This window comes from Coregonus lavaretus, assembly GCF_964263955.1.
Source record: "Coregonus lavaretus genome assembly, chromosome: 10".
NCBI classification, from domain to species: Eukaryota; Metazoa; Chordata; class Actinopteri; order Salmoniformes; family Salmonidae; genus Coregonus; species Coregonus lavaretus.
In genome coordinates this window covers 23688239-23708748 of record NC_139997.1, presented here as the reverse complement: position 1 = coordinate 23708748, position 20510 = coordinate 23688239, and the positions used below count along the sequence as shown (strand labels likewise).

General features: G+C 40.7%; 1 protein-coding gene across 3 annotated transcripts in view; it reads left to right on the top strand.

Annotated features, from left to right (window-relative positions):
- The first annotated feature begins 2384 nt into the window (after nucleotides 1-2384).
- The window catches only part of LOC311136638 (cell adhesion molecule 1-like), a 456023-nt gene continuing 437897 nt past the window's right edge, over nucleotides 2385-20510 (top strand). For all 3 annotated transcript variants that reach the window (XM_084170838.1, XM_084170837.1, XM_084170836.1), the window contains exon 1: nucleotides 2385-2498. In XM_084170838.1, coding sequence (XP_084026964.1) covers nucleotides 2426-2498 — 73 coding nt within the window. In that variant the 5' untranslated portion in view covers nucleotides 2385-2425. The remainder of the gene's footprint in view (nucleotides 2499-20510) is intronic.

The following is a 20510-nucleotide window of genomic DNA, read 5'->3' as shown; positions in this document are numbered from 1 at the left end:
GACCTGGAGAAGAAAGCAGAAAATCCTGCAAGGTCGGAAAAGAAAGTGCCGATCCTGGGGATGCGTGAAGTAGCCTGCTGCATGATGAGGTTCAGCTGATGTGCATAGCAGTGGACGTAGTGCGCATTTTCGTACACATCCACTATTTTACGCTGCACTCCGCCGGTGGCTCCCCTCATCACACTTGCTCCGTCGTAAGCCTGGGCAATAAGTTTGGCCTTTTGTCCATGTGAGAGTATGGTGCTGAGCCTCTCCAGCAGCGCTGTAGCGATGGTGTCGGCGGTTGCGTTCTCGATCAAAATGAACTCGAAAAAACGCTCTTGGACGTTACTTTTAGCATCGATGTAGCGTATCACAAGCACCAACTGGCAGTGGGTGGAAACGTCAGTCGTCTCGTCAGCTTGAATGGCGATAAAATCAGCACTCTTTACTTCCTCCAGGATGTAATCCTTAAGCACTGACAGCATACAGTCCAACAGCTCGTTCTGTATCGTCTTTGACGTGCCCTTAAAAACGGTAGCTGTCTTCAGGTGCTCCTCCAGCACACTGTCGAGGGAGGCAACAAAATCCACTAAGCCCCGGAAAATGCCGGGGTTGTCCGAGGAGTCAGTCTCCTCGTGCCCACGCAAGGCCAACTCAAAAGCCCCACAGAACTTCACACAATCGATAATTTTGGATAGAATGTGCCTGTTTTTATCCACCTCCTCATTGTGTTTCCTCACCGCAATCCTGTGGCCGTCATCCAGCTGCGTAGCAATGTTCACCCTTCCTAATACAGCTAGCTTTACAGAGTTGTCCATGTGTGCCCTGGTGTTCTCATGTTTCTTTACCTTCTCTGACAGGTGCTTCATATCCCTCACTCCGGTACCTGTCCATGCTGAATCTGACCCTGTCGTTTTAAAAAGCAAGCACGGAAAGCAAAATAAAGCATTGGCATCAGTGCACCCAGCTAGCCAAGCCTTCCTGGTGTACCAGCTACGGGAGAAGCCGCGCATATACTGCTTCCCTTTCTCGCTAGCCTGCTGTCTGATTGAGAGGTCAGGTTGATCTGGGCCCAGCTCTTTCACCCGAACTTTCTCTGACAAAGTTCTCCTCTCAAACGGATCTTGGAGGAGAGATTTCACCGAGTTAGGGTTGGGTCTTGGAGGAGTAACGTTTGCGCTCGCCATTGTCGTCTAGTAAAAATGGCGCCACTGGAGCCCGGTCCTTATTTTATCAGGGGCGAGCTTGGGGCGATAAAATAATCGCCCTCCTTGGATTCGAATTAAAATCGCTGATTAGCTACATTTTATGTCATACATTCATATCTTAAATTAGCAATTGGCTTAACTGCTACGTAGACCCGCCTCCTCGGGGCACTTTCTGTATCGCCCAGAGCTGACGAGGCGTTTGACAGGCAGAGGAAAGGTTGCGAATATGATTTTCTATCATATCTTACACATATTACTGTGTGCATTCCATATTTCAAACACACAAATATTGACATACTGATGTTTTTATTATTATTATTATTTTTTTTTTATTTTTTTTTATTTTTTTTTTAAAAATAATTTTATTTAAGGGGGCGGCGCCCTAGCGCCCTCTATCGGCCAGCCGCCACTGGGGAAAAGTTAGAATTTTGGACCCGGATCCGCATGCGGGTTTTCGGGTTCGGGTGGACATTTTACATTACATTTTCCTGTGGACCTGTGAAGACTTCTACCTCTGATATCAATGTAATGTGGACATAGGGCAGAAGTCTATATCTTGCTGTACTGTGTTCAATAAATAAAATATAACAGTGAAAACTATATGTTCAACAAGATATATTGGAAATATTGGAAATACAGTACTGACTGTATGCTTGTTTTTTATTTTAGTTGCATGATGCCCAAAGTGGATGTAGCCTATTTACTTGAACTTGAGCACAGGCAATTTTATATGCATATGTCCATACAATTGAATTGATGCAGGAAAGACTGTCATGTCAAGTTTCACTGCATTCAAGTCCAGCATCTTTGATAGCTGCCATTTAAAGAATACATGCATTTCAAAGCTGCCAACCACATGATACTACCCAGTTTATCATGAGTCATATATCAATGAGTCATGCAAGCACTGTATCAGCTGTATGTCACACAACTAATAATTAGGAAAGTTCACTGCATGTTTGCCTTGAACCCATTTTAACCCATTACACAAAAATAATTCCATGTTCTGGAATGGTTGAAAAATTGAAATAAAATGCTTAAGAATTTTCACTTGCTCATATTCAATAAGTATCCACAGTAACACTTTTGTTAGCTTCCTCAGTTGCCTAACCATATTTTTTAAACAAGCAATTTGAATTGTCCCCTCCCTTCCGTGCATGTCATTAAAGTGTATGCCGTTGTCGCTAGGTGAAGTACTACTCGCGCCGCCAGATAGAAAGAAGCAGGTGTCCAACATGGCGATCACAGGCAACGGATCTCTCGCTACTCTTCTCTTTTTGTTCATGATTCCAGCAGCTCTTCATAAAGGTAGGATTTCGTCTTTTGAATGGATTTCTATGGACATGGGGGGCAGAAATTTGTCTGCATTAAGCGCAAGCTTTTTCTGGATGTGCCCGCATGAGTGTGGATCGATAATAATAAACGAAACTGAGTGTAACTGTTCTTCAAGTTGTAATACGGTATTTTATGTGCCTAAAGGAAGAAAAACAAGACTCAAATAGTTGTTACATTCTTTGAATATTTCAATTTCTCTCAAATACAGCCTTTACAGATGTTTTTGCCTTCCATATAGTCAACTAGCCCTTCACACAAATCATTTTGGCTAGTTTTCCCTTCTCGTCTCGAGACCTGTGCCACTGTCACACGCACACAGCTGGCAGTTTAAATGAGCGAAATTAGATAGTATTCAAGTGTAAGTTAATCTTTAGTGTAGAAGTTGAACGTGGTTTGTTTAAGTTAACCAGTCAGCTGTTCTCAATACTTTTGGGTTGTTATTATCCATATTCTGTAGAACGCCGAAGCCTACAGTGAATGCTGAATATTCTAGCGGGAGCTATTCAGTGCGATGCTTCATTTAGGCAGGCTACCATTGCAATTGCATAATTTTTCTGGGGAGATGCTCAGTTTTATTACAGATATAATTAGTTGTTGAGTGATGTTGGCCATTAGAAATCTTTAGAAAGATTATTTAGTCTGCTCAAACTATGAACCGTACTGGGGTGATCGATTGGTCACATTGTGTGTCTCGTGTGAGTTGGTGGGCTGTTGACGCAGAGAGATACAGTGTAACTTAGCTAGGCAGAATACTCTGTAGCTATAACCTTACATTTGAATGCCCAGGGAACTGCATCAGTGGTGTACAGATGCTTCACCGATGGAGACAAAAGTTGTTAGTGGTGTTGTTTTGATTTTGCTTGCTTCCTAAACACCTTTTAAAATTAAAATCAGTGGTTTACATAAAACGTTGTTATAGACTACGCGATAGGCTATTACGAATTCAGCTGATTCAATGATTGCAAATATCTTGCCATCAGCTGTATCAAGGTATGCAGTCCCCGCGTTGCGCATACATTTCACGATGAACAGACATTATGTCAATTCAATTCAGATGTAGCTAAACTCCTGAATCTCTGCAGTTTTTTTTGAATATGTCATTCATGTTAAGCAACTCAATGTGAAGCATGGGCTACCGGCAGTTATTTCTTGAATTATCATAGTCTGTCTAGTCTTGTGGAAAGGGATCAACGATTCTCCTAAAAATCTGGCGGGTGCATTAGGCAGCCCTGCCAATTGCCAAACACACTTGCTTTTTATGTACACATCTATTTCCTACGTGTTGACTTACATGGTCGGGTTACCTACCTCTATCCACTATGCGAAATTATACTCAGTCAATAGGAATTGTAGTTTACTGTAGCCTAAACATCAACAGGTTCATCTTAATTAAAGCTACAAAGTACCAACACTTGCAGTCCACAAGATGTGCACGTAACCAGGCAAGTCAATTAAGAACAAAGCCAAAATCTTTACAAAAACGCTCACACATATAGGCTGAATATTTGGCATTTCTTCAGAGTGTTATCATCTTTCAGAGTGCTTCTTCTGGGTGCTCTTTAGCATTTCATTGCCCAGGTTGTTATACTAGGTACAGTATATTTATATTAGGTAGCCTGTATTATTATATTTGTTTATATAAATTAATGTATCCTAATCAGACCAAGTCAGTCAATATGGTGAATTCATAGAAAACATGCTTATGCGTTCAACACGTGGTATTAACCCTATCAATCCCAAGACGCCAGCAAAAATCTGCTTTTAACTTTCATTTATCTGCATGTCCAGCCCCTAAATGTAGCCTCACAATTAAGTGTTTTACCATTTTATTTTAAGGACAACCATGGCTACAAGTAGAACACAAAACTATTTGACATAAACAGTTGCATTCATGAGTTTATTGACAAATGTTATTGGAGTTTTTACCCTTGTAGGATGGTCAAAATTAGGGTGACTAAATCAATGGAGTCCAGAGAAAAAAATTGTCTAAAATCAGGAAAATGTCTACAGCATCGTGTCAGCTAGGCTTGATGCTGTGTGAGAATTAAGGCTACCTGACAGGCTCACTTTCCTGTTGAACTCGTCATATTTCTTCCCGCATCTGCAGGACATGATAGATATCGATTTGACATGTAGTATCACATTTTAGTATATGCTTTTCATATTGATGCGGAATTCCTGTTCTTTTTAAAAGTTTCTCACAAAAATAAGCGTATCTCTGTGAAATGTCAACGGAGCACTGAGTGTATAGCAAGCTTATTATCTTCAAAGCCTTTTGCATTTCATTCAGCTAATGTCATCCTAATTTTACTTTTTATGACTCACTGAAACAACGTGCGCACCACATCATGTAAATTCTTCAAAAGTGGCGTTAAGAAAGCAGCAACACTCTGTCAACAGAGCTCTGTGCTTATTATCGGATGTATTAGGTTACAAAATCAGACTTTTTGGATTTAATGTTAATAATACGTTAGAGAAGCCCCACTGAACGATTCAAAACATGAATAATCGGATTTGTCTAGGTAAAATGTATTTTATAACATAAAGAAGTGAAATTTCATCACTAAAGTGCGTTCTCACCCACTATGGGCAGAGTGGGTGGACACTGGACACCCTACATCATGGTAACTATTTTTCTTGTGACAGGTAGGCCTACATTTGCTGCAGCATAGCCTATGCTACAGTAATTTAAGGACTGAATTCACGTCTAATTTACACATCTCCATCTGGCTTTCGGGGGTCACCATATTTTGTAATTGTAAAGATGATTTTTTTAAATTGCAGCTGCAGAGTTTTAAAACAGCCTATCACTCGAATATCATTGCTTTAAATCAGAGTGCACGCAAGCCCTCTCTTGCAGTCTTTCTCTCTCTCCTTCTTCAAATTGCATCCAAAATAGGTAATCCTGTTCTAGATTGATATATATAGCCCTATATATAGATGTCCTAGCCTACCTCTTTCAAGTAATACATTCAATGAAGTATTAGCCTGATATTTAGCTAATGAATGATGGGTTATACTATGCATAAGGTTCTAACTTATAGCCTCTGTATCTTGCGCGATGCGCACCTGCGCTCTGCTGGCCTCTTTCCTTAAAAAACACCCCTTAGCTCTTGGAGTCCCAGGACAAGCTAGACTAGAATGGCGTGCTGGACATTATACTAATAGACTATTCGAAGAGGGATGCAAGCTCATGTTTGCTGAATGTTAAATACAGCAGCCAAGAAAACACGCAATGGAGGTAGACTATAGCAGTTATTTATTCAGATCCATAACCATTCAATCTTCCTGAATAGAAGTGAAAGCCGTCTGCATCTTATTCTAGTCCTAAATTATTCAAGCATGTCATTACAATGATGAAGATAAGGACAACTAAACGTGAGGAAAGAATAAAAGTGAGGAAAGAATAAATAGCATTAGGGGACATATTATTAAAGGTATATATGCGCCAGCCTACTATTGATAAAAATGTAAAATAGGCCCTATTATATTTCAAAATCAAATTCGCTAGCCTATAATTGTAACTTTTTGTAGGCCGCATGTCTTGCACCAGCATTGCATGTTCTCTCCCAGCTTCATGATTTGAATGAGGTGCGTAATTCCAGTCCATATAATACAGTATAATATACAGTGCATTCGGAAAGTATTCACACCCCTTGACTTTTTCCACATGTTGTTACGTTACAGCCTTATTCTAAAATTGATTCAATCGTTTTTTTCCTTCATCAATCTACACACAATACCCCATAATGACAAAGCAAAAACTGGTTTTTATAAATGTTTGCAGATTTATTAAAAATACAAAACGGAAATATTATATTTACATAAGTATTCAGACACTTTACTCAGTACTCTGTTCAAGCACCTTTGGCAGCGATTACAGCCTTGAGTGTTCTTGGGTATGACGCTACAGGCTTGGCACGCCTGTATTTGGGGAGATTCTCCCATTCTTCTCTGCAGATCCACTCAAGCCCTGTCAGGTTGGATGGGGAGCGTCACTGCACAGCTATTTTCAAGTCTCTCCAGAGATGTTTGATCGGGTTCAAGTCCGTGCTCTGGCTGTGCCACTCAAGGACATTCAGAGACTTGTCCCAAAGCCACTCCTGCGTTGTCTTGGCTATGTGCTTAGGGTTGTTGTCCTGTTGGAAGGTGAACCTTCGCCCCAGTCTGAGGTCCTGAGCGCTCTGGAGCAAGTTTTCATCAAGGATCTCTCTGTACTTTGCTCCATTTATCTATCCCTCGATCCTGACTAGTCTCCCAGTCCCTGCTGCTGAAAAACATCCCCACAGCATGATGCTGCCACCCCCATGCTTCACCATAGGGATGATGCCAGGTTTCCTCCAGGCGTGACGCTTGGATCTCAGGCCAAAGAGTTCAATCTTGGTTTCATCAGACCAGAGAATATTGTTTCTCATGGTCTGAGAGTCTTTAGGTGCCTTTTTGCAAACTCCAAGCGGGCTTTCATGTGCCTTTTACTGAGGAGTAGCTTTCGTCTGACCACTCTACCATGAAGGCCTGATTGGTGGAGTGCTGCAGAGATGGTTGTCCTTCTGGGAGGTTCTCCCATCTCCACAAAGGATCTCTGGAGCTCTGTCAGAGTGACCATCAAGTTCTTGGTCACCTCCCTGACCAAGACCCTTCTCCCCCGATTGCTCAGTTTGGCAGGGCGGCCAGCTCTAGGAAGAGTCTTGGAGGTTCCAAACTTCTTCCATTTAAGAATGATGGATTCCACTGTGTTCTTGGGGACCTTCAATGCTGCAGACATTTTTTGTTACCCTTCCCCAGATCTGTGCCTCGAAACAATCCTGTCTCAGAGCTCTAAGGACAGTTCCTTCGACCTCATGTCTTGGTTTTTGCTCTGACATTCACTGTCAACTGTGGGAACTTATATAGATAGGTGTTCCTTTCCAATTCATGTCCAATCAATTGAATTTACCACAGGTGGACTCCAATCAAGTTGTAGAAACATCTCAAGGATTATCAATGGAAACAGGATGCACCTGAGCTCAATTTCGAGTCTCATAGCAAAGGGTCTGAATACTTATGTAAATAAGGTATTTCTGTCTTTTATTTTTAATACATTTTCAAACATTTCTAAAAATCTGTTTTTGCTTTGTCATTATGGGGTATTGTGTGGAGATTGATGAGGATTTTATTTAATCAATTTTAGAATAAGGCTGTAACGTAACAAAATGTGGAAAAAGTCAAGGGGTCTGAATACTTTACGAATGCACTGTAATACAGTACAGTAGTGGTTCTCAAATGATTGTACCGTTATCCAATATCCTATGATATATATACAGTCATGGTCAAAAGTTTTGAGAATGACACAAATACTAATTTTCACAAAGTCTGCTGCCTCAGTTTTGATGATGGCAATTTGCATATATTCCAGAATGTCATGAAGAGTGATCAGATGAATTGCAATTAATTGCAAAGTCCCTCTTTGCCATGAAAATGAACTTAATCCCAAAAAAACATATCCACTGCATTTCAGCCCTGCCACAAAAGGACCAGCTGGCATCATGTCAGTGATTCTCTCGTTAACACAGGTGAGAGTGTTGACGAGGACAAGGCTGGAGATCACTCTGTCATGCTGATTGAGTTAGAATAACAGACTGGAAGCTTTAAAAGGAGGGTTGTGCTTGAAATCATTGTTCTTTCTCTGTTAACCATGGTTACCTGCAAGGAAACACGTGCCGTCATCATTGCTTTGCAAAAAAAGGGCTTCACAGGCAAGGATATTGCTGCTAGTAAGATTGTACCTAAATCAACCATTTATCGGATCATCAAGAACTTCAAGGAGAGAGGTTAAATTGTTGTGAAGAAGGCGTCAGGGCGCCCAAGAAAGTCCAGCCAGCGCCAGGACCGTCTCCTAAAGTTGATTCAGCTGCGGGATCGGGGCACCACCAGTGCAGAGCTTGCTCAGGAATGGCAGCAGGCAGGTGTGAGTGCATCTGCACGCACAGTGAGGCGAATACTTTTGGAGGATGGCCTGGTGTCAAGAAGGGCAGCAAAGAAGACACTTCTCTCCAGGATAAACATCAGGGACAGACTGATATTCTGCAAAAGGTACAGGGATTGAACTGCTGAGGACTGGGGTAAAGTCATTTTCTCTGATGAATCCCCTTTCCGATTGTTTGGGGCATCCGGAAAACAAGGTGAGCGCTACCATCAGTCCTGTGTCATGCCATCAGTAAAGCATCCTGAGACCATTCATGTGTGGGGTTGCTTCTCAGCCAAGGGAGTGGGCTCACTCACAATTTTGCCTAAGAACACAGCCATGAATAAAGAATGGTACCAACACATCCTCCGAGAGCAACTTCTCCCAACCATCCAAGAACAGTTTGGTGACAACCAATGCCTTTTCCAGCATGATGGAGCACCTTGCCATAAGGCAAAAGTGATAACTAAGTGGCTCGGGGAACAAAACATCGACATTTTGGGTCCATGGCCAGGAGTTTCTCCCCAGACCTTAATCCCATTGAGAACTTGTGGTCGATCCTCAAGATGGCCAAACAAAAACCCACAAATTCGGTCAAACTCCAAGCATTGATTATGCAAGAATGGGCTGCCATCAGTCAGGATGTGGCCCAGAAGTTAATTGACAGCATGCCAGGGCGGATTGCAGAGGTCTTGAAAAAGAAGGGTCAACACTGCAAATATTGACTCTTTGCATAAACTTAATGTAATTGTAAATAAAAGCCTTTGACACTTATGGAATGCTTCTAATTATACTTCAGTATACCATAGTACCATCTGACAAAAATATCTCATAACACTGAAGCAGCGAACTTTGTGAAGACCAATACGTGTCATTCTCAAAACTTTTGACCACGACTGTAGGCTATCGCACATTACACACAACAGAAAACATTTTGCCCTAGCACTACACACCTGATTCAAATCATCAAAATCCTGATGATGAGCTGATGATTTGAATCAGGTGTATAGTGCCAGGGCAAAAAAAATAAAAAGTGCACCCCTTTGGGTCTCCTGGACCAGGATTGAGAACCACTACAGTACAGTAAAAAATATTAGCTTGTTTCATTTATTTACCCAAGAGAGCATAGCTACATCTATGGCCTTTTATGTTTTTCTGTCGTGTGTAATGTGCGATAGCCTACATATCATAGGCTATGTATTGGATAACGGTACAATCATTTGGGCTTTTTTAGACTTGGGCTCATAAAATGTCTTTTAATGTATAGCTCATCAGGCTCAGGTAGCATCAGGCTTGAATTTTCATGCCAATCAAAGCTTTAATCAAATCCAGACATATTTATATGCTTTATATGCTTTAGAATGACACCGGTTTTGGCAGGAAATACCGGGATAACTGGGAGAAAAGTGATTTATTCTCGGGATGGAACATTTGTAAAATGCTGGGAAAATATTAAACCCTAATCCATTGTTGGAACAGTGGTAGGTGCTGGATAAGCTATTGCATTTGCTGCCTTGTTGATTTTTAAACAAAGCATTGGGTAGGCATACAGTCAGACAGAGCAAATCAATAATTTACTTCGACCACACTTTAGATTATGCTAAAGAATTGCAGGATTTAAGATAAATGGAGTCACTGCAACGATGGTAAATATTGCGGTGTATTCAGGGCAAGTGAGTGCTGTAGGCGCATTCATTTGTTGATCAACACTACATTTTGGCGCACGCGATGGTTTTGAGCTCATCATACGTGCAGTCATCAAATCACTCAAGTGCTCCAATTGAAATCGTTCAGCTGACGAGGCATTTGAAGTTCTTAATGTAGACTCAATTTCATTTAATGGTTTGTGGCCATCTATTTACTTTCAAAGCATTCAATATAGCCTAACTGGCCTAATGTGCAGTTATTTCCGATGTAGTTAGGCATTTTAACGATAGTTGTTCTTTTGATTTTGCCTATTGCCATTGTTTCACAGCAAAACAGAAGAACCAGGACAGTTTGCTTTGTAGGGGGCTGGTTTCACTATCCAAACATAGTGATGTTTGGAGTAGGCCTTTGGATTAACTTTTTAGTGAGACTGAATCTGTTAACCTCTTTTAACTCTGGGAGTGTGGTGCCAGGAAAATAACCTCTCACTCAACGTCAACAAAACAAAGGAGATGATCGTGGACTTCAGGAAACAGCAGAGGGTGCACCCCCCTATCCACATCGACGGGACCACAGTGGAGAAGGTGGAAAGCTTCAAGTTCCTTGGCGTACACATCACTGACAAACTGAAATGGTCCACCCACGCAGCCAGTGTGGTGAAGAAAGCGCAACAGAGCCTCTTCAACCTCAGGAGGCTGAAGAAATTTGGCTTGGCACATAAAACCCTCACAAACTTTTACAGATGCACAATTGAGAGCATCCTGTCTGGCTGTATCACCGCCTGGTACGGCAACTGCACCGCCCGCAACCGCAGGGCTCTCCAGAGGGTGGTGCGGTCTGCCGAACGCATTACCGGGGGGCAAACTACCTGCCTTCCAAGACACCTACAGCACCCGATGTCACAGGAAGGCCAAAAAGATCATCAAGGACATCAACCACCCGAGCCACTGCCTGTTCACCCCGCTATCATCCAGAAGGCGAGTGCAGTACATGTGCATCAAAGCTGGGACCGAGAGAATGAAAAACAGCTTCTATCTCAAGGCCATCAGACTGTTAAATAGCCATCACTAGAGGCTGCTGCTGCCTATTGAAATCACTGGCCACTTTAAGAAATGGAACACTAGTCACTTTAATAATGTTTACATATCTTGCACTACTCATCTCATATGTGTATACTGTATTCTATTCTATAATATTCTACTGTATCTTAGTCCATGCCACTCTGTCATTGCTTGTCCATATATGTATATATTCTTAAATTCCATTCCCTACTAGATTTGTGTGTATTGGGTATATGTTGTGAAATTGTTAGATATTACTTGTTAGATATTACTGCACTGTCGGAGCTAGAAGCACAAGCATTTAGCTACACCCGCAATAACATCTGATAAACACGTGTATGTGACAAATACAATTTGATTTGATTTGAAACCTCACTGTAATTTTAAGAGTCAGATTAGGTCATTAGATCTCTCATTTTTCCACGTAATCTGAATGTCGTCGTCGTCCCCCCCCCCCCCCCCCCCGTATCCTGTATTGAGTTTGGCTCACTGTCAAGTCAGTAGCCCAGTGATTGAAAAACAGGTGTGGAAATGGATCTGTATATTTCCTGCTGCTCTCTGTTTCTCTGGTGCCCTGAGCAGTAATGAAGAACAATGGCTTTATTTTGAGGGGAGGGGGTTGCTGCTGTAACCCCTCTTTCAGTCAACAGAAGTGGTTGTGCCGTCCAACAGATGACTGGGTTTGGTCACATCTGGCCACTATGCACTTAGTATAATCAAAGACAGAGAAGGCTACGTCTTTATTGCGGTGCCAACTGATCCCTGATGAGGAATGCTGGATTAAAATCAGCTATTTTGAAACTACTGTACAAATGTGCCACTTTATAGGCCTACTTTTTACAGTAACAATTTAAATGTAGAAGAAAATACATTCATAGCCTTTGAAGATGTCAGTCATAACAATGGTCCTAAGTCTAGCACACTGCTCTGAAAACCTTTGTTCCAAAACAAATATTTTGATTAGGCCTAGTTCTTTTCCCCCCAGAGTTGTTAGGCCCCAATATGCTTGTTATAGCAGGATGTCATTAAATCAGACAGGAAGGGATGTTGTATGATATAAGTGGGCACATTTTGCATGTATTCATCCATATAATGCCGGGTTAAACAATGAATAGAAAATCTATGCATATTATTTATGGTTCCATAACCCTGAATAAACAAAATGCTGGTTCATCATGTAAGCGGTAAGGAAAATGAATGTGTCCTTTTGAATACAATACAGGTAATTATCAACTGGGCTTGATGGGCTTGAGTGATCTGAGTTCTCATGTCTGACATTAGCATAACACTCGAGCCGGTATTACATTTCAGTGCCCCTGACAAGACCCTTCAAGCAGCCTCACTGTCTCCCACGGAATTGGATCCCTTGTGCTCATTGTATTCAGTTCCTGTCCATTGTTTCCTACCTATTGCTGCAGTGTCTTGTCTGATGATAGGTTCTCTGCTGTTTTGTCTGCACAAATGTCAGATGCTAGAGGATTATGCGGTCTAATTTTCTTTATGCCGGAGCTGGGTGATGCAAGGGATGCACACTAGGCCCTCCCTTGTGGGAAAGCTATTGAAGTACAGATCAGAAACAGTGCCCCTAAATAGCATTAATATGTAATAACATAATATAACATTGTGTAGAGTCAGAGTGAATACTTTTTATTAGCAATCTATTAACAGTCGCTGCAGTAGGCACAGCCTAGGCCTAGCCTATTTCTTACCCTTCAAATAAAAATTTAACCAGGTTGCTTTTCTTAGATGGTTTGCTGCTGCTTTGAAGTGTGCAGTATTTGTTGGGCTCCACTTGGCTGTCAGACTAATACCTTCCAGACTGAAAATGGAAATGGGTTAGGGAGACACTAATCTGCATAAGAATATTTTTGAGGATTATGGCTGGAGTATAGCAAGTTGTCTTCCTATTGATTGGTCGATTGGCCCTACAGAAATGACAGAGTGAGACCAGATCCCTCTTAATTCTTACTTAGTTTGGACACAGACAGATTTCCTACCTTATTCCTGATGTGTTCTGTCCTAGGGCTGGGTGGTATACCGTATTTTATGATATACCAGTATTGATGCACGGAATGGTTTGGGTTTTTACTTTACCTTCTATAACGGTATTTGAATGTTTGGTTTGTTAAATGTGATACGCCGTGTGTAACGTCTCTCTCTCTCTCTCTCTCTCTCTCTCTCTCTCTCGCTCTCGCTCTCGCTCTCGCTCTCGCTCTCGCTCTCGCTCTCTCTCTCTCTCTCTCGCTCTCTCTCTCTCTCTCTCTCTCATGCCGCTTTCCACACAGACCTAAGCCCGCTCCGTCACTCAAAGAGCGCATTTGTTGTTCCTCGACCACGAGACACTTGTGTTCAGTCTGCATGGTCAGTGCAGCACATGCAACAATGTTGATGACAAAGATGCTGTTTTCATTTTGCTTCTTAATATAAATCCACTAGTGTTCTGTAATTACACTATTAGTTGGTGTTTCTTACATCTGCAAACAGCTAGTTTGTCTTTTCTTAGCAAGTTGGGCCTAAATCTTGTTAGCCGCTAATGCTAATCATTAGTTAGCTGGCTAGCTAGCTAGCTAATAAATGTACTGAGTCAGAGCAAACATAATTAGCTATACAGCCTGATATTACCAGTGATGGTGTAGACCTAAATCAGCATGTATCTTCTAAATCAAAGAGGAATATGTGAAGCATGAATATGTTATCTACATGAAGTAGCTAAGAGAAAACATTCAATATAGCCAAAGATTATAGGGTCCCCTAGGAAACACTTCACAACACTTTGGTTCCTACCCCGTAACAATAACTCCTCCCTGGCATTTTCAACAACACTCTATTCAAGTGTCCACTATTATATTGTAACTATAGAATTAGAATAATCATTCTATTGCCATGATTCCAACAGTTCACCCAAGTGTTTTGCTCTAAATCGCAATTCAAATCGCAATTGCAACATTTGGTTAAAAATAAGGCCTAGATTGTTTGCCGATATCGTGCAGCCCTACGTGGCAGTCTGGAAATGATCTCAAATGAGTGCAGGAAATGCAGAAATTGATGAAAATTAGGAAAATAATTATTGGTTGAGGTTGAATTGAACAGTATAAAATAATCAGCATGGAGAAAGACTCATTGAAATCACTTAGAATGTATGTGTTGCCACCCTAGGGTCACGCACTACTCATAAAACAAATTTTGAACTTTTTATTATTCAAAAACATAAAATACCGTCAAATACCGTCATACTGTCAATTTTTGTGTAAATACCGAGATATGATATTTTGGCCATATCGCCCTATTCTGTCCTGCAATATTGATGATAATGATAGCAACAACATCAGCAGCAGCCACAACAGTAGTAACAAAAGTGTTATAACAGTGATGTAGTTAGAGTTTTGGCTCTGGGCATTCTGAACTAAATGCTCACGGAAGGGAGCTTTTGGTAACTTTTGAAGTTGTTTTCACAAAGCAGTGTTGATAGCATTCATACATAATTAATTGATAATTAAATTGTTCTGCATTAAGGCAATGCAGGCTGTATGAAACTTCAGTTCACCATTTAGGCCTAGGTTTTCAGGTAATTTACTTTTGTTTACATTTTGTCTCAGGTCTTTAAAATGAAAGCCTTGGATGATGAGGGTTTGGTTTATAATGACTAACATAGAACATAGGCCCTATGTAATAAGCTATTTAATACAGACGTTGATTCCAAAGGACAGATTTCCACCGGTCTAATGTCCATTGCTCGTGTTTCTTGGCCCAAGCAAGTCTCTTCTTGAAATGTTCCGTATTGACTGACCTTCATGTCTTAAAGTAATAAAGGACTGTCATTTCTCTTTGCTTATTTGAGCTGTTCTTGCCATAATATGGACTTGGTCTTTTACCAAATAGGGCTATCTTCTCTATACCACCCCTTTCTTGTCACAACACAACTGATTGGCTCAAACGCATTACGAAGGAAAGAAATTCCACAAATTAACTTTTAACAAGGCACACCTGTTAATTGAAATGCATTACAGGTGACTGCCTCATGAAGCTGGTTGAGAGAATACCAATCGTGTGCAAAGCTGTCATTGAGGCAAAGGGAGGCTACTTTGAAGAATATCAAATGTAACATATATTTAGATTTGTTGAACACTTTTTTGGTTACTACATGATTCCATATAAAGAAAATACAATAATTGCAAAGACAGGCAGTCCAGCTCATAAAGTTATACATATATAGGTAGAAGCTACCGAATGTCATTTTTGTTGAGTTTTATCATTTACAAGCGAATGTGAACGAGAGACATTGTGCAAATGAACAGTTCTGGCTCTGGAGCAGCATGAGTACATGCTGTGTCTGTGTGGAGTCTGGAGTCAATAGTGCAACGGGCCTGCCTGCTCTGCTCGGAGAAGATGGGGGTGGGGCCCGAGAACGGAGAGGAGAAAAAATGCAAGGAAATCAAAAAAAGCAGTGGCAGCTGTACAGATAAATCATCCAAAGTGTTTTGACTTCTCAAACACAGCAGAAAGCTAACACAATATGATGTCCCGTGACCTTATTAATTCAGGCACTTACTTAGATAACTAGCAAGTTAAATGTAGGGGTTGCGTTAACTCATAAATATTCATTTTTCACAAAGGAAAATAAAATAAAACTCATAAGAAATAACTTGCTGCGTTTAATAATTTCTGCTCGGCATCAAACTCATTTTGTGCTCTAGTTGCACTTCTCCACTCGGATGAGAATTCACTAACAGGCGTTCTATCAGCAGCCAGCACTCTGACTGATGTGGAGCTACTTTTCTCCTGTACTTTTCTCGGTGTAGCCAGCCTACTTTTCTCGAGTGAAATGCCAGATTAACTTTAAGAAAAACATTAGGAAATCTAGCTAGCTACTACATTCTTTCTATGATAAACAGAAATATGATGGCCATGCATAGTTTTTGCAAATAATACCTTGCTTTTTCATTGTAAGCTCATTTAGCCTACTTGTGTGGCTGCCAGCCAAATAGCGTTGCACTTCTGTTGTCATCTGATGAAAATGAAGCTATTTTCTGCCGAATGTGTTGCACTAATGTATCTTCTGTGAAAAAAAACTATAGTTGCATCTGGCTAAACTGTGCTGGCGAACTAAGTAAGCTTCATAATGTAAAATAATGTGACAGGTGAAATAAGAACGCAATCTGCTTTATCTCCTAACACATTGTACAAGTTAACTGCCTTTATTTACTTAAAAAATAGCTACAAATATTAAAATGTATTGAAAAACTTTAAATAAATAGTTTCAATGGTATTGACGGTATTGAAAAACCATCCCGGGGCTATTTCCAATTACCCCGGTATATGGTATATACTGTATACCGCCCAATCCTAACCATGCCCCAATACTCTGAAGCTTCTTCCCCTCTTATGTGCTATTACCTCGACTCCCCACTCATCTGAAAGGACAAGCCAGGTTCAAGCAATATGGCGGACGCTAACTGGAAGGCTACATGGAGTTGCTCTCAAATGGCCACATATTGATGCGCTCATATTGCTCTCAGATATCCACTAGACTACTAATGTTAAGCTATACGTAGGGCGAGCTTATTCTTACACAATCTATTACGTAAGATTTTTGTCTTTTTCATTTTTATGCCGCCTTTGTGAAAATACATGACACTGTCCAATCATCAATCATGTACCGGTAATTAAATAGGCCATAGCTGGTTCATTTATGACAGTGCTACCCACATTCCTTCCCACATTCTCTCATGGGAAGTCTGGATTGTCTACATTTTCTTTGTTTTATTGGCACAATGTGCTATACAATATAGTGCCTCATTCAACTGTGAAATTCTTGCCAGTGGTTGAAAAATTCTTAAAGCTCAATGCCATATTTTGACAAAAGCTCTTATTCAGCCTATCATGTAGGCCTACATTATTGTCCTAGTTAAAATAAATGATGCCCTTTTCTTGGGTTTGAAATTCTGTCATAACCCCCCTCGCTTAAATTTCTAGCAACAAAATGCCTCAATACCAAAATTCATGCTGACTAGCATCAGAATTGTTTATCGTAATTAATTCAAAACTGCTCTTTGTTCAAATTAAAGGAGTAAAACAGAGCTTCTTTATTCAACACAGGGATTCAAGCTGAAGTTATCTGCTTTGTGTGCTGAATTTATGAAAATTTGTTTATCCAAAGTTAGCCAAAATTTTGTTGTAAAACCTTCAAATCTTCATTAAGCTCTCGTGATATTATAGAACATTGTTTCTAATGGCGTTTTCACACATAGTTCTGAGCTATAGTTCGAATCTGAGTTCGATTTTTTTGTTACTTTTATATTTGGTCCGGTTGGTTTCACATTGCCAAATGTCAAATGAACTAAAATGCCTAAACAAAACCATGTGTTCATGCAAGTCATTTGTTTATTGGAGAAAAATGCTCACGTTAAATACATCTATGATTATCAAGAAGCATAACTTGTGTGTCCCAAACTTCATATTACATTTGCTTTGGTCTTCCAACAACATGTGGGAGGAAACGGCGCAATAGCCGCTCTTACTGCGACATGAAAATACTATATTCAGTAGTCTATATCTCTGATATAGCCCCCGTCTCCCCTAATCTGCATCAGATGCACTCATAAATACGCTGCTAATCACAGAATGTTTCAGAGATATCAAGTTATGGTAGGCCTACTGCGTGCATTTCATCAAATGCTCGCAGTCAAACAACCAATAATACTGCGCGCCTCTGGTTATTTTCCTGTGTTTGGTCTGGACTGCATTCTCACCTGCAGCGAACCGCACCATGGTACAAGTGGGATAGGACCGAGACCACCCTTTTTGAGCAAACCACGGTGCGTTGTTTAGTGTTCTCCCGAGTGTGTATAGTGTTCACACCAGTCCAAACAAACTGAACTAAGGGGGGAAATGTGCCAGAGTTTGGAAAAAGTGCTCCAAACCAATTTGGTATGAAAGCCCCCTAAATAAAAAGATTACATCAAGAAAGAGAACTAGCTTATTTGATATGCCATGTTATTACCAAACATCCACGGGAGTGCCAGTGGTTGATATCACAATCCGACCAAAAAACTTTCATTTCATGGGATATTTTTTTGTAATCATTAGGGGTACATTAAACCTCATTGATATCAATCAATCTTAATGATATCAATCAATCTTTGATATCATTAAGGATGGCATCACATCTGCCATCATGCATAGCTTTGCCTATATGGCTATGTTGAACATTTAGCATTAATTCTAATTAGCCGGCACTGAAAATGAAAGTCGTTTACACATAACCTATTTACAAGTAAACATGATCAGTCATTACCAGAATGTACCTTGACGCTGGCAGGAAATTTGATCTTATTAACGGATGGTTTGACTCTATTCAGCAGGTAGTTAATGAGCGGTGGAATTGAATTCTGAGATACAGACCCCCCCCACTTGTCCCCCTCCTGCAATCCCATCCCATCACCCCGCCTTCCCACCTCAGCCCTCCCCAACCCCTGACTCGTGTAAAGCCATTGCAGCGGATAAAACTGTGCTACCCCATACATCATATTGCCCCCTACACAAGAATGATCTCCCATTAAGTGTAGCGTACAAGGATCTATTAGCACTACTTTAAAACCCATACAACATCCTCATGTCTCATGTTCGAGGTCAATCACGCCATTTTTCAGAGTAAAGCTTTTCTTTATTGAGACAAAAATGCACTCTTGGGCTAATTCTGCTCTGAAGGTGCTATCCACTGAGACCATAACCACTTCATCTATTCAATGTGTGTGTGTGGGTAGATGCTCTTATCACATGAGGACTTTTTTGTGCAATTATTTCCCATCGATTATCTATAAGAGTGGTCGTTCAACAAGATCATCCACAATCGCTGCACAGGTTCCGTCTTGGTTGGTTGCAAGGCTTATGATAAGCTTTAAACTTCAGCAGTGGGTAGTAAAGTTGACTAACACTGTAACCACACACCGCAAAGTAATAGGTATATAGCATAGCCATCATTTTAGCTTAATCAGCACTGAAGCATTTTCAAAATAAATTAGTTTTGTTGTTATATAACACGTCATAGACAATTTTCTGGATAAACCTCTGGCCACTTTGATCAAGAGGCCCAACTCTGTGGTAGGATAGAGGTTTTTGCTCCTCTCCTCATTCATAGTGCAGTTCGTATCGACTGGACCTTGGCTGCTTTGGAGGGAACTCCTCATGCTGGAGGCATTTAGGATGTTCAATGACTTGGAAGTTGTAGGCTCTCTCTTTGGATGACAATCCTTTCTTGATGGCTTCCATTGTTCATAGCTTTGATTGTTCCCAGTTTCTTTTGTGTCTCAAAACGCCAGAGTTTCCTTGCAGACAAAAAGATAAATGTGCATGCAGTCTTCGGTAGTTTGTGTTGATTCATTAAAGAATGCACATGTGCTTTCTGAGCCTATTTTGGCTCTTGTCATTTAGTCGCGTTCCGGGATTAAATCATTGAGTGCATTATAATTTGTTATCCATTCCCCTGTTGCATTTCCTTTGTGGGTTTTGTGTGCCTGAAAATAACACTTGTAGGTTTTGGTGCCCTCAGAGGATTTGTTTAATTTATAATGCCTCTTGAAGGGCATAATAGTGGGAGGCTCACTATGTTCTTGACAAATTATTTAGTTTTCCTTAAATAAAAATAGGTCACAGTCATTTACTAAAAGTATTTCAGTAGCCTTAGCCTTACAGTAGTTGCATTCATGCTGTGATTTGGTTTGAGTTGATCTAATCACTGTCATCTATGACAGCATAACCTATAGGCTCTAGGTTATAGTTGACTAGCCTATCTTTATGGAGAGCTGTGATTTGGTACAGATAGAAACCATGGACCAAGGAGTGCCACGTTAAGGCAAGCATTGATGACAATTTTCCATTTAACCAACATTTTTAAGTCATTAAAAGTGTTCCATTGAATCCCTGAAACAGAGATTCAGTAATCTGGTCATTCAGTGCACATTGCTGGACGAGCAGCAGTTGAAGAGAGTAAGCTGCTTTAAAACGTTTCTGTCATCAGCTGACACTGGAGTAATGTCAGATTTATCTCTGCGTAAGGGACTTATTGTCATTGCAACAACCCCGTCATTCTAGTCTATCAGTTGGTGTTTACAGCACCCACAGAGGCTAGGCCTAGACAAGTCACCCAGCATCATTCCCTGTGCTCTGTCAAACCTGCATCATGAAATGACCCCTGCTTGCTCTCATTGCTCAGTGACCTACAGTGAGTCATATTAGATTTAAAATCAGACTAAGCTACAAGAACATTGCCATGTAGCCTGTAGCCAGTCATGTAGGTACTTAGATATTAAATCATAATGATTTTTATTTCTCTTC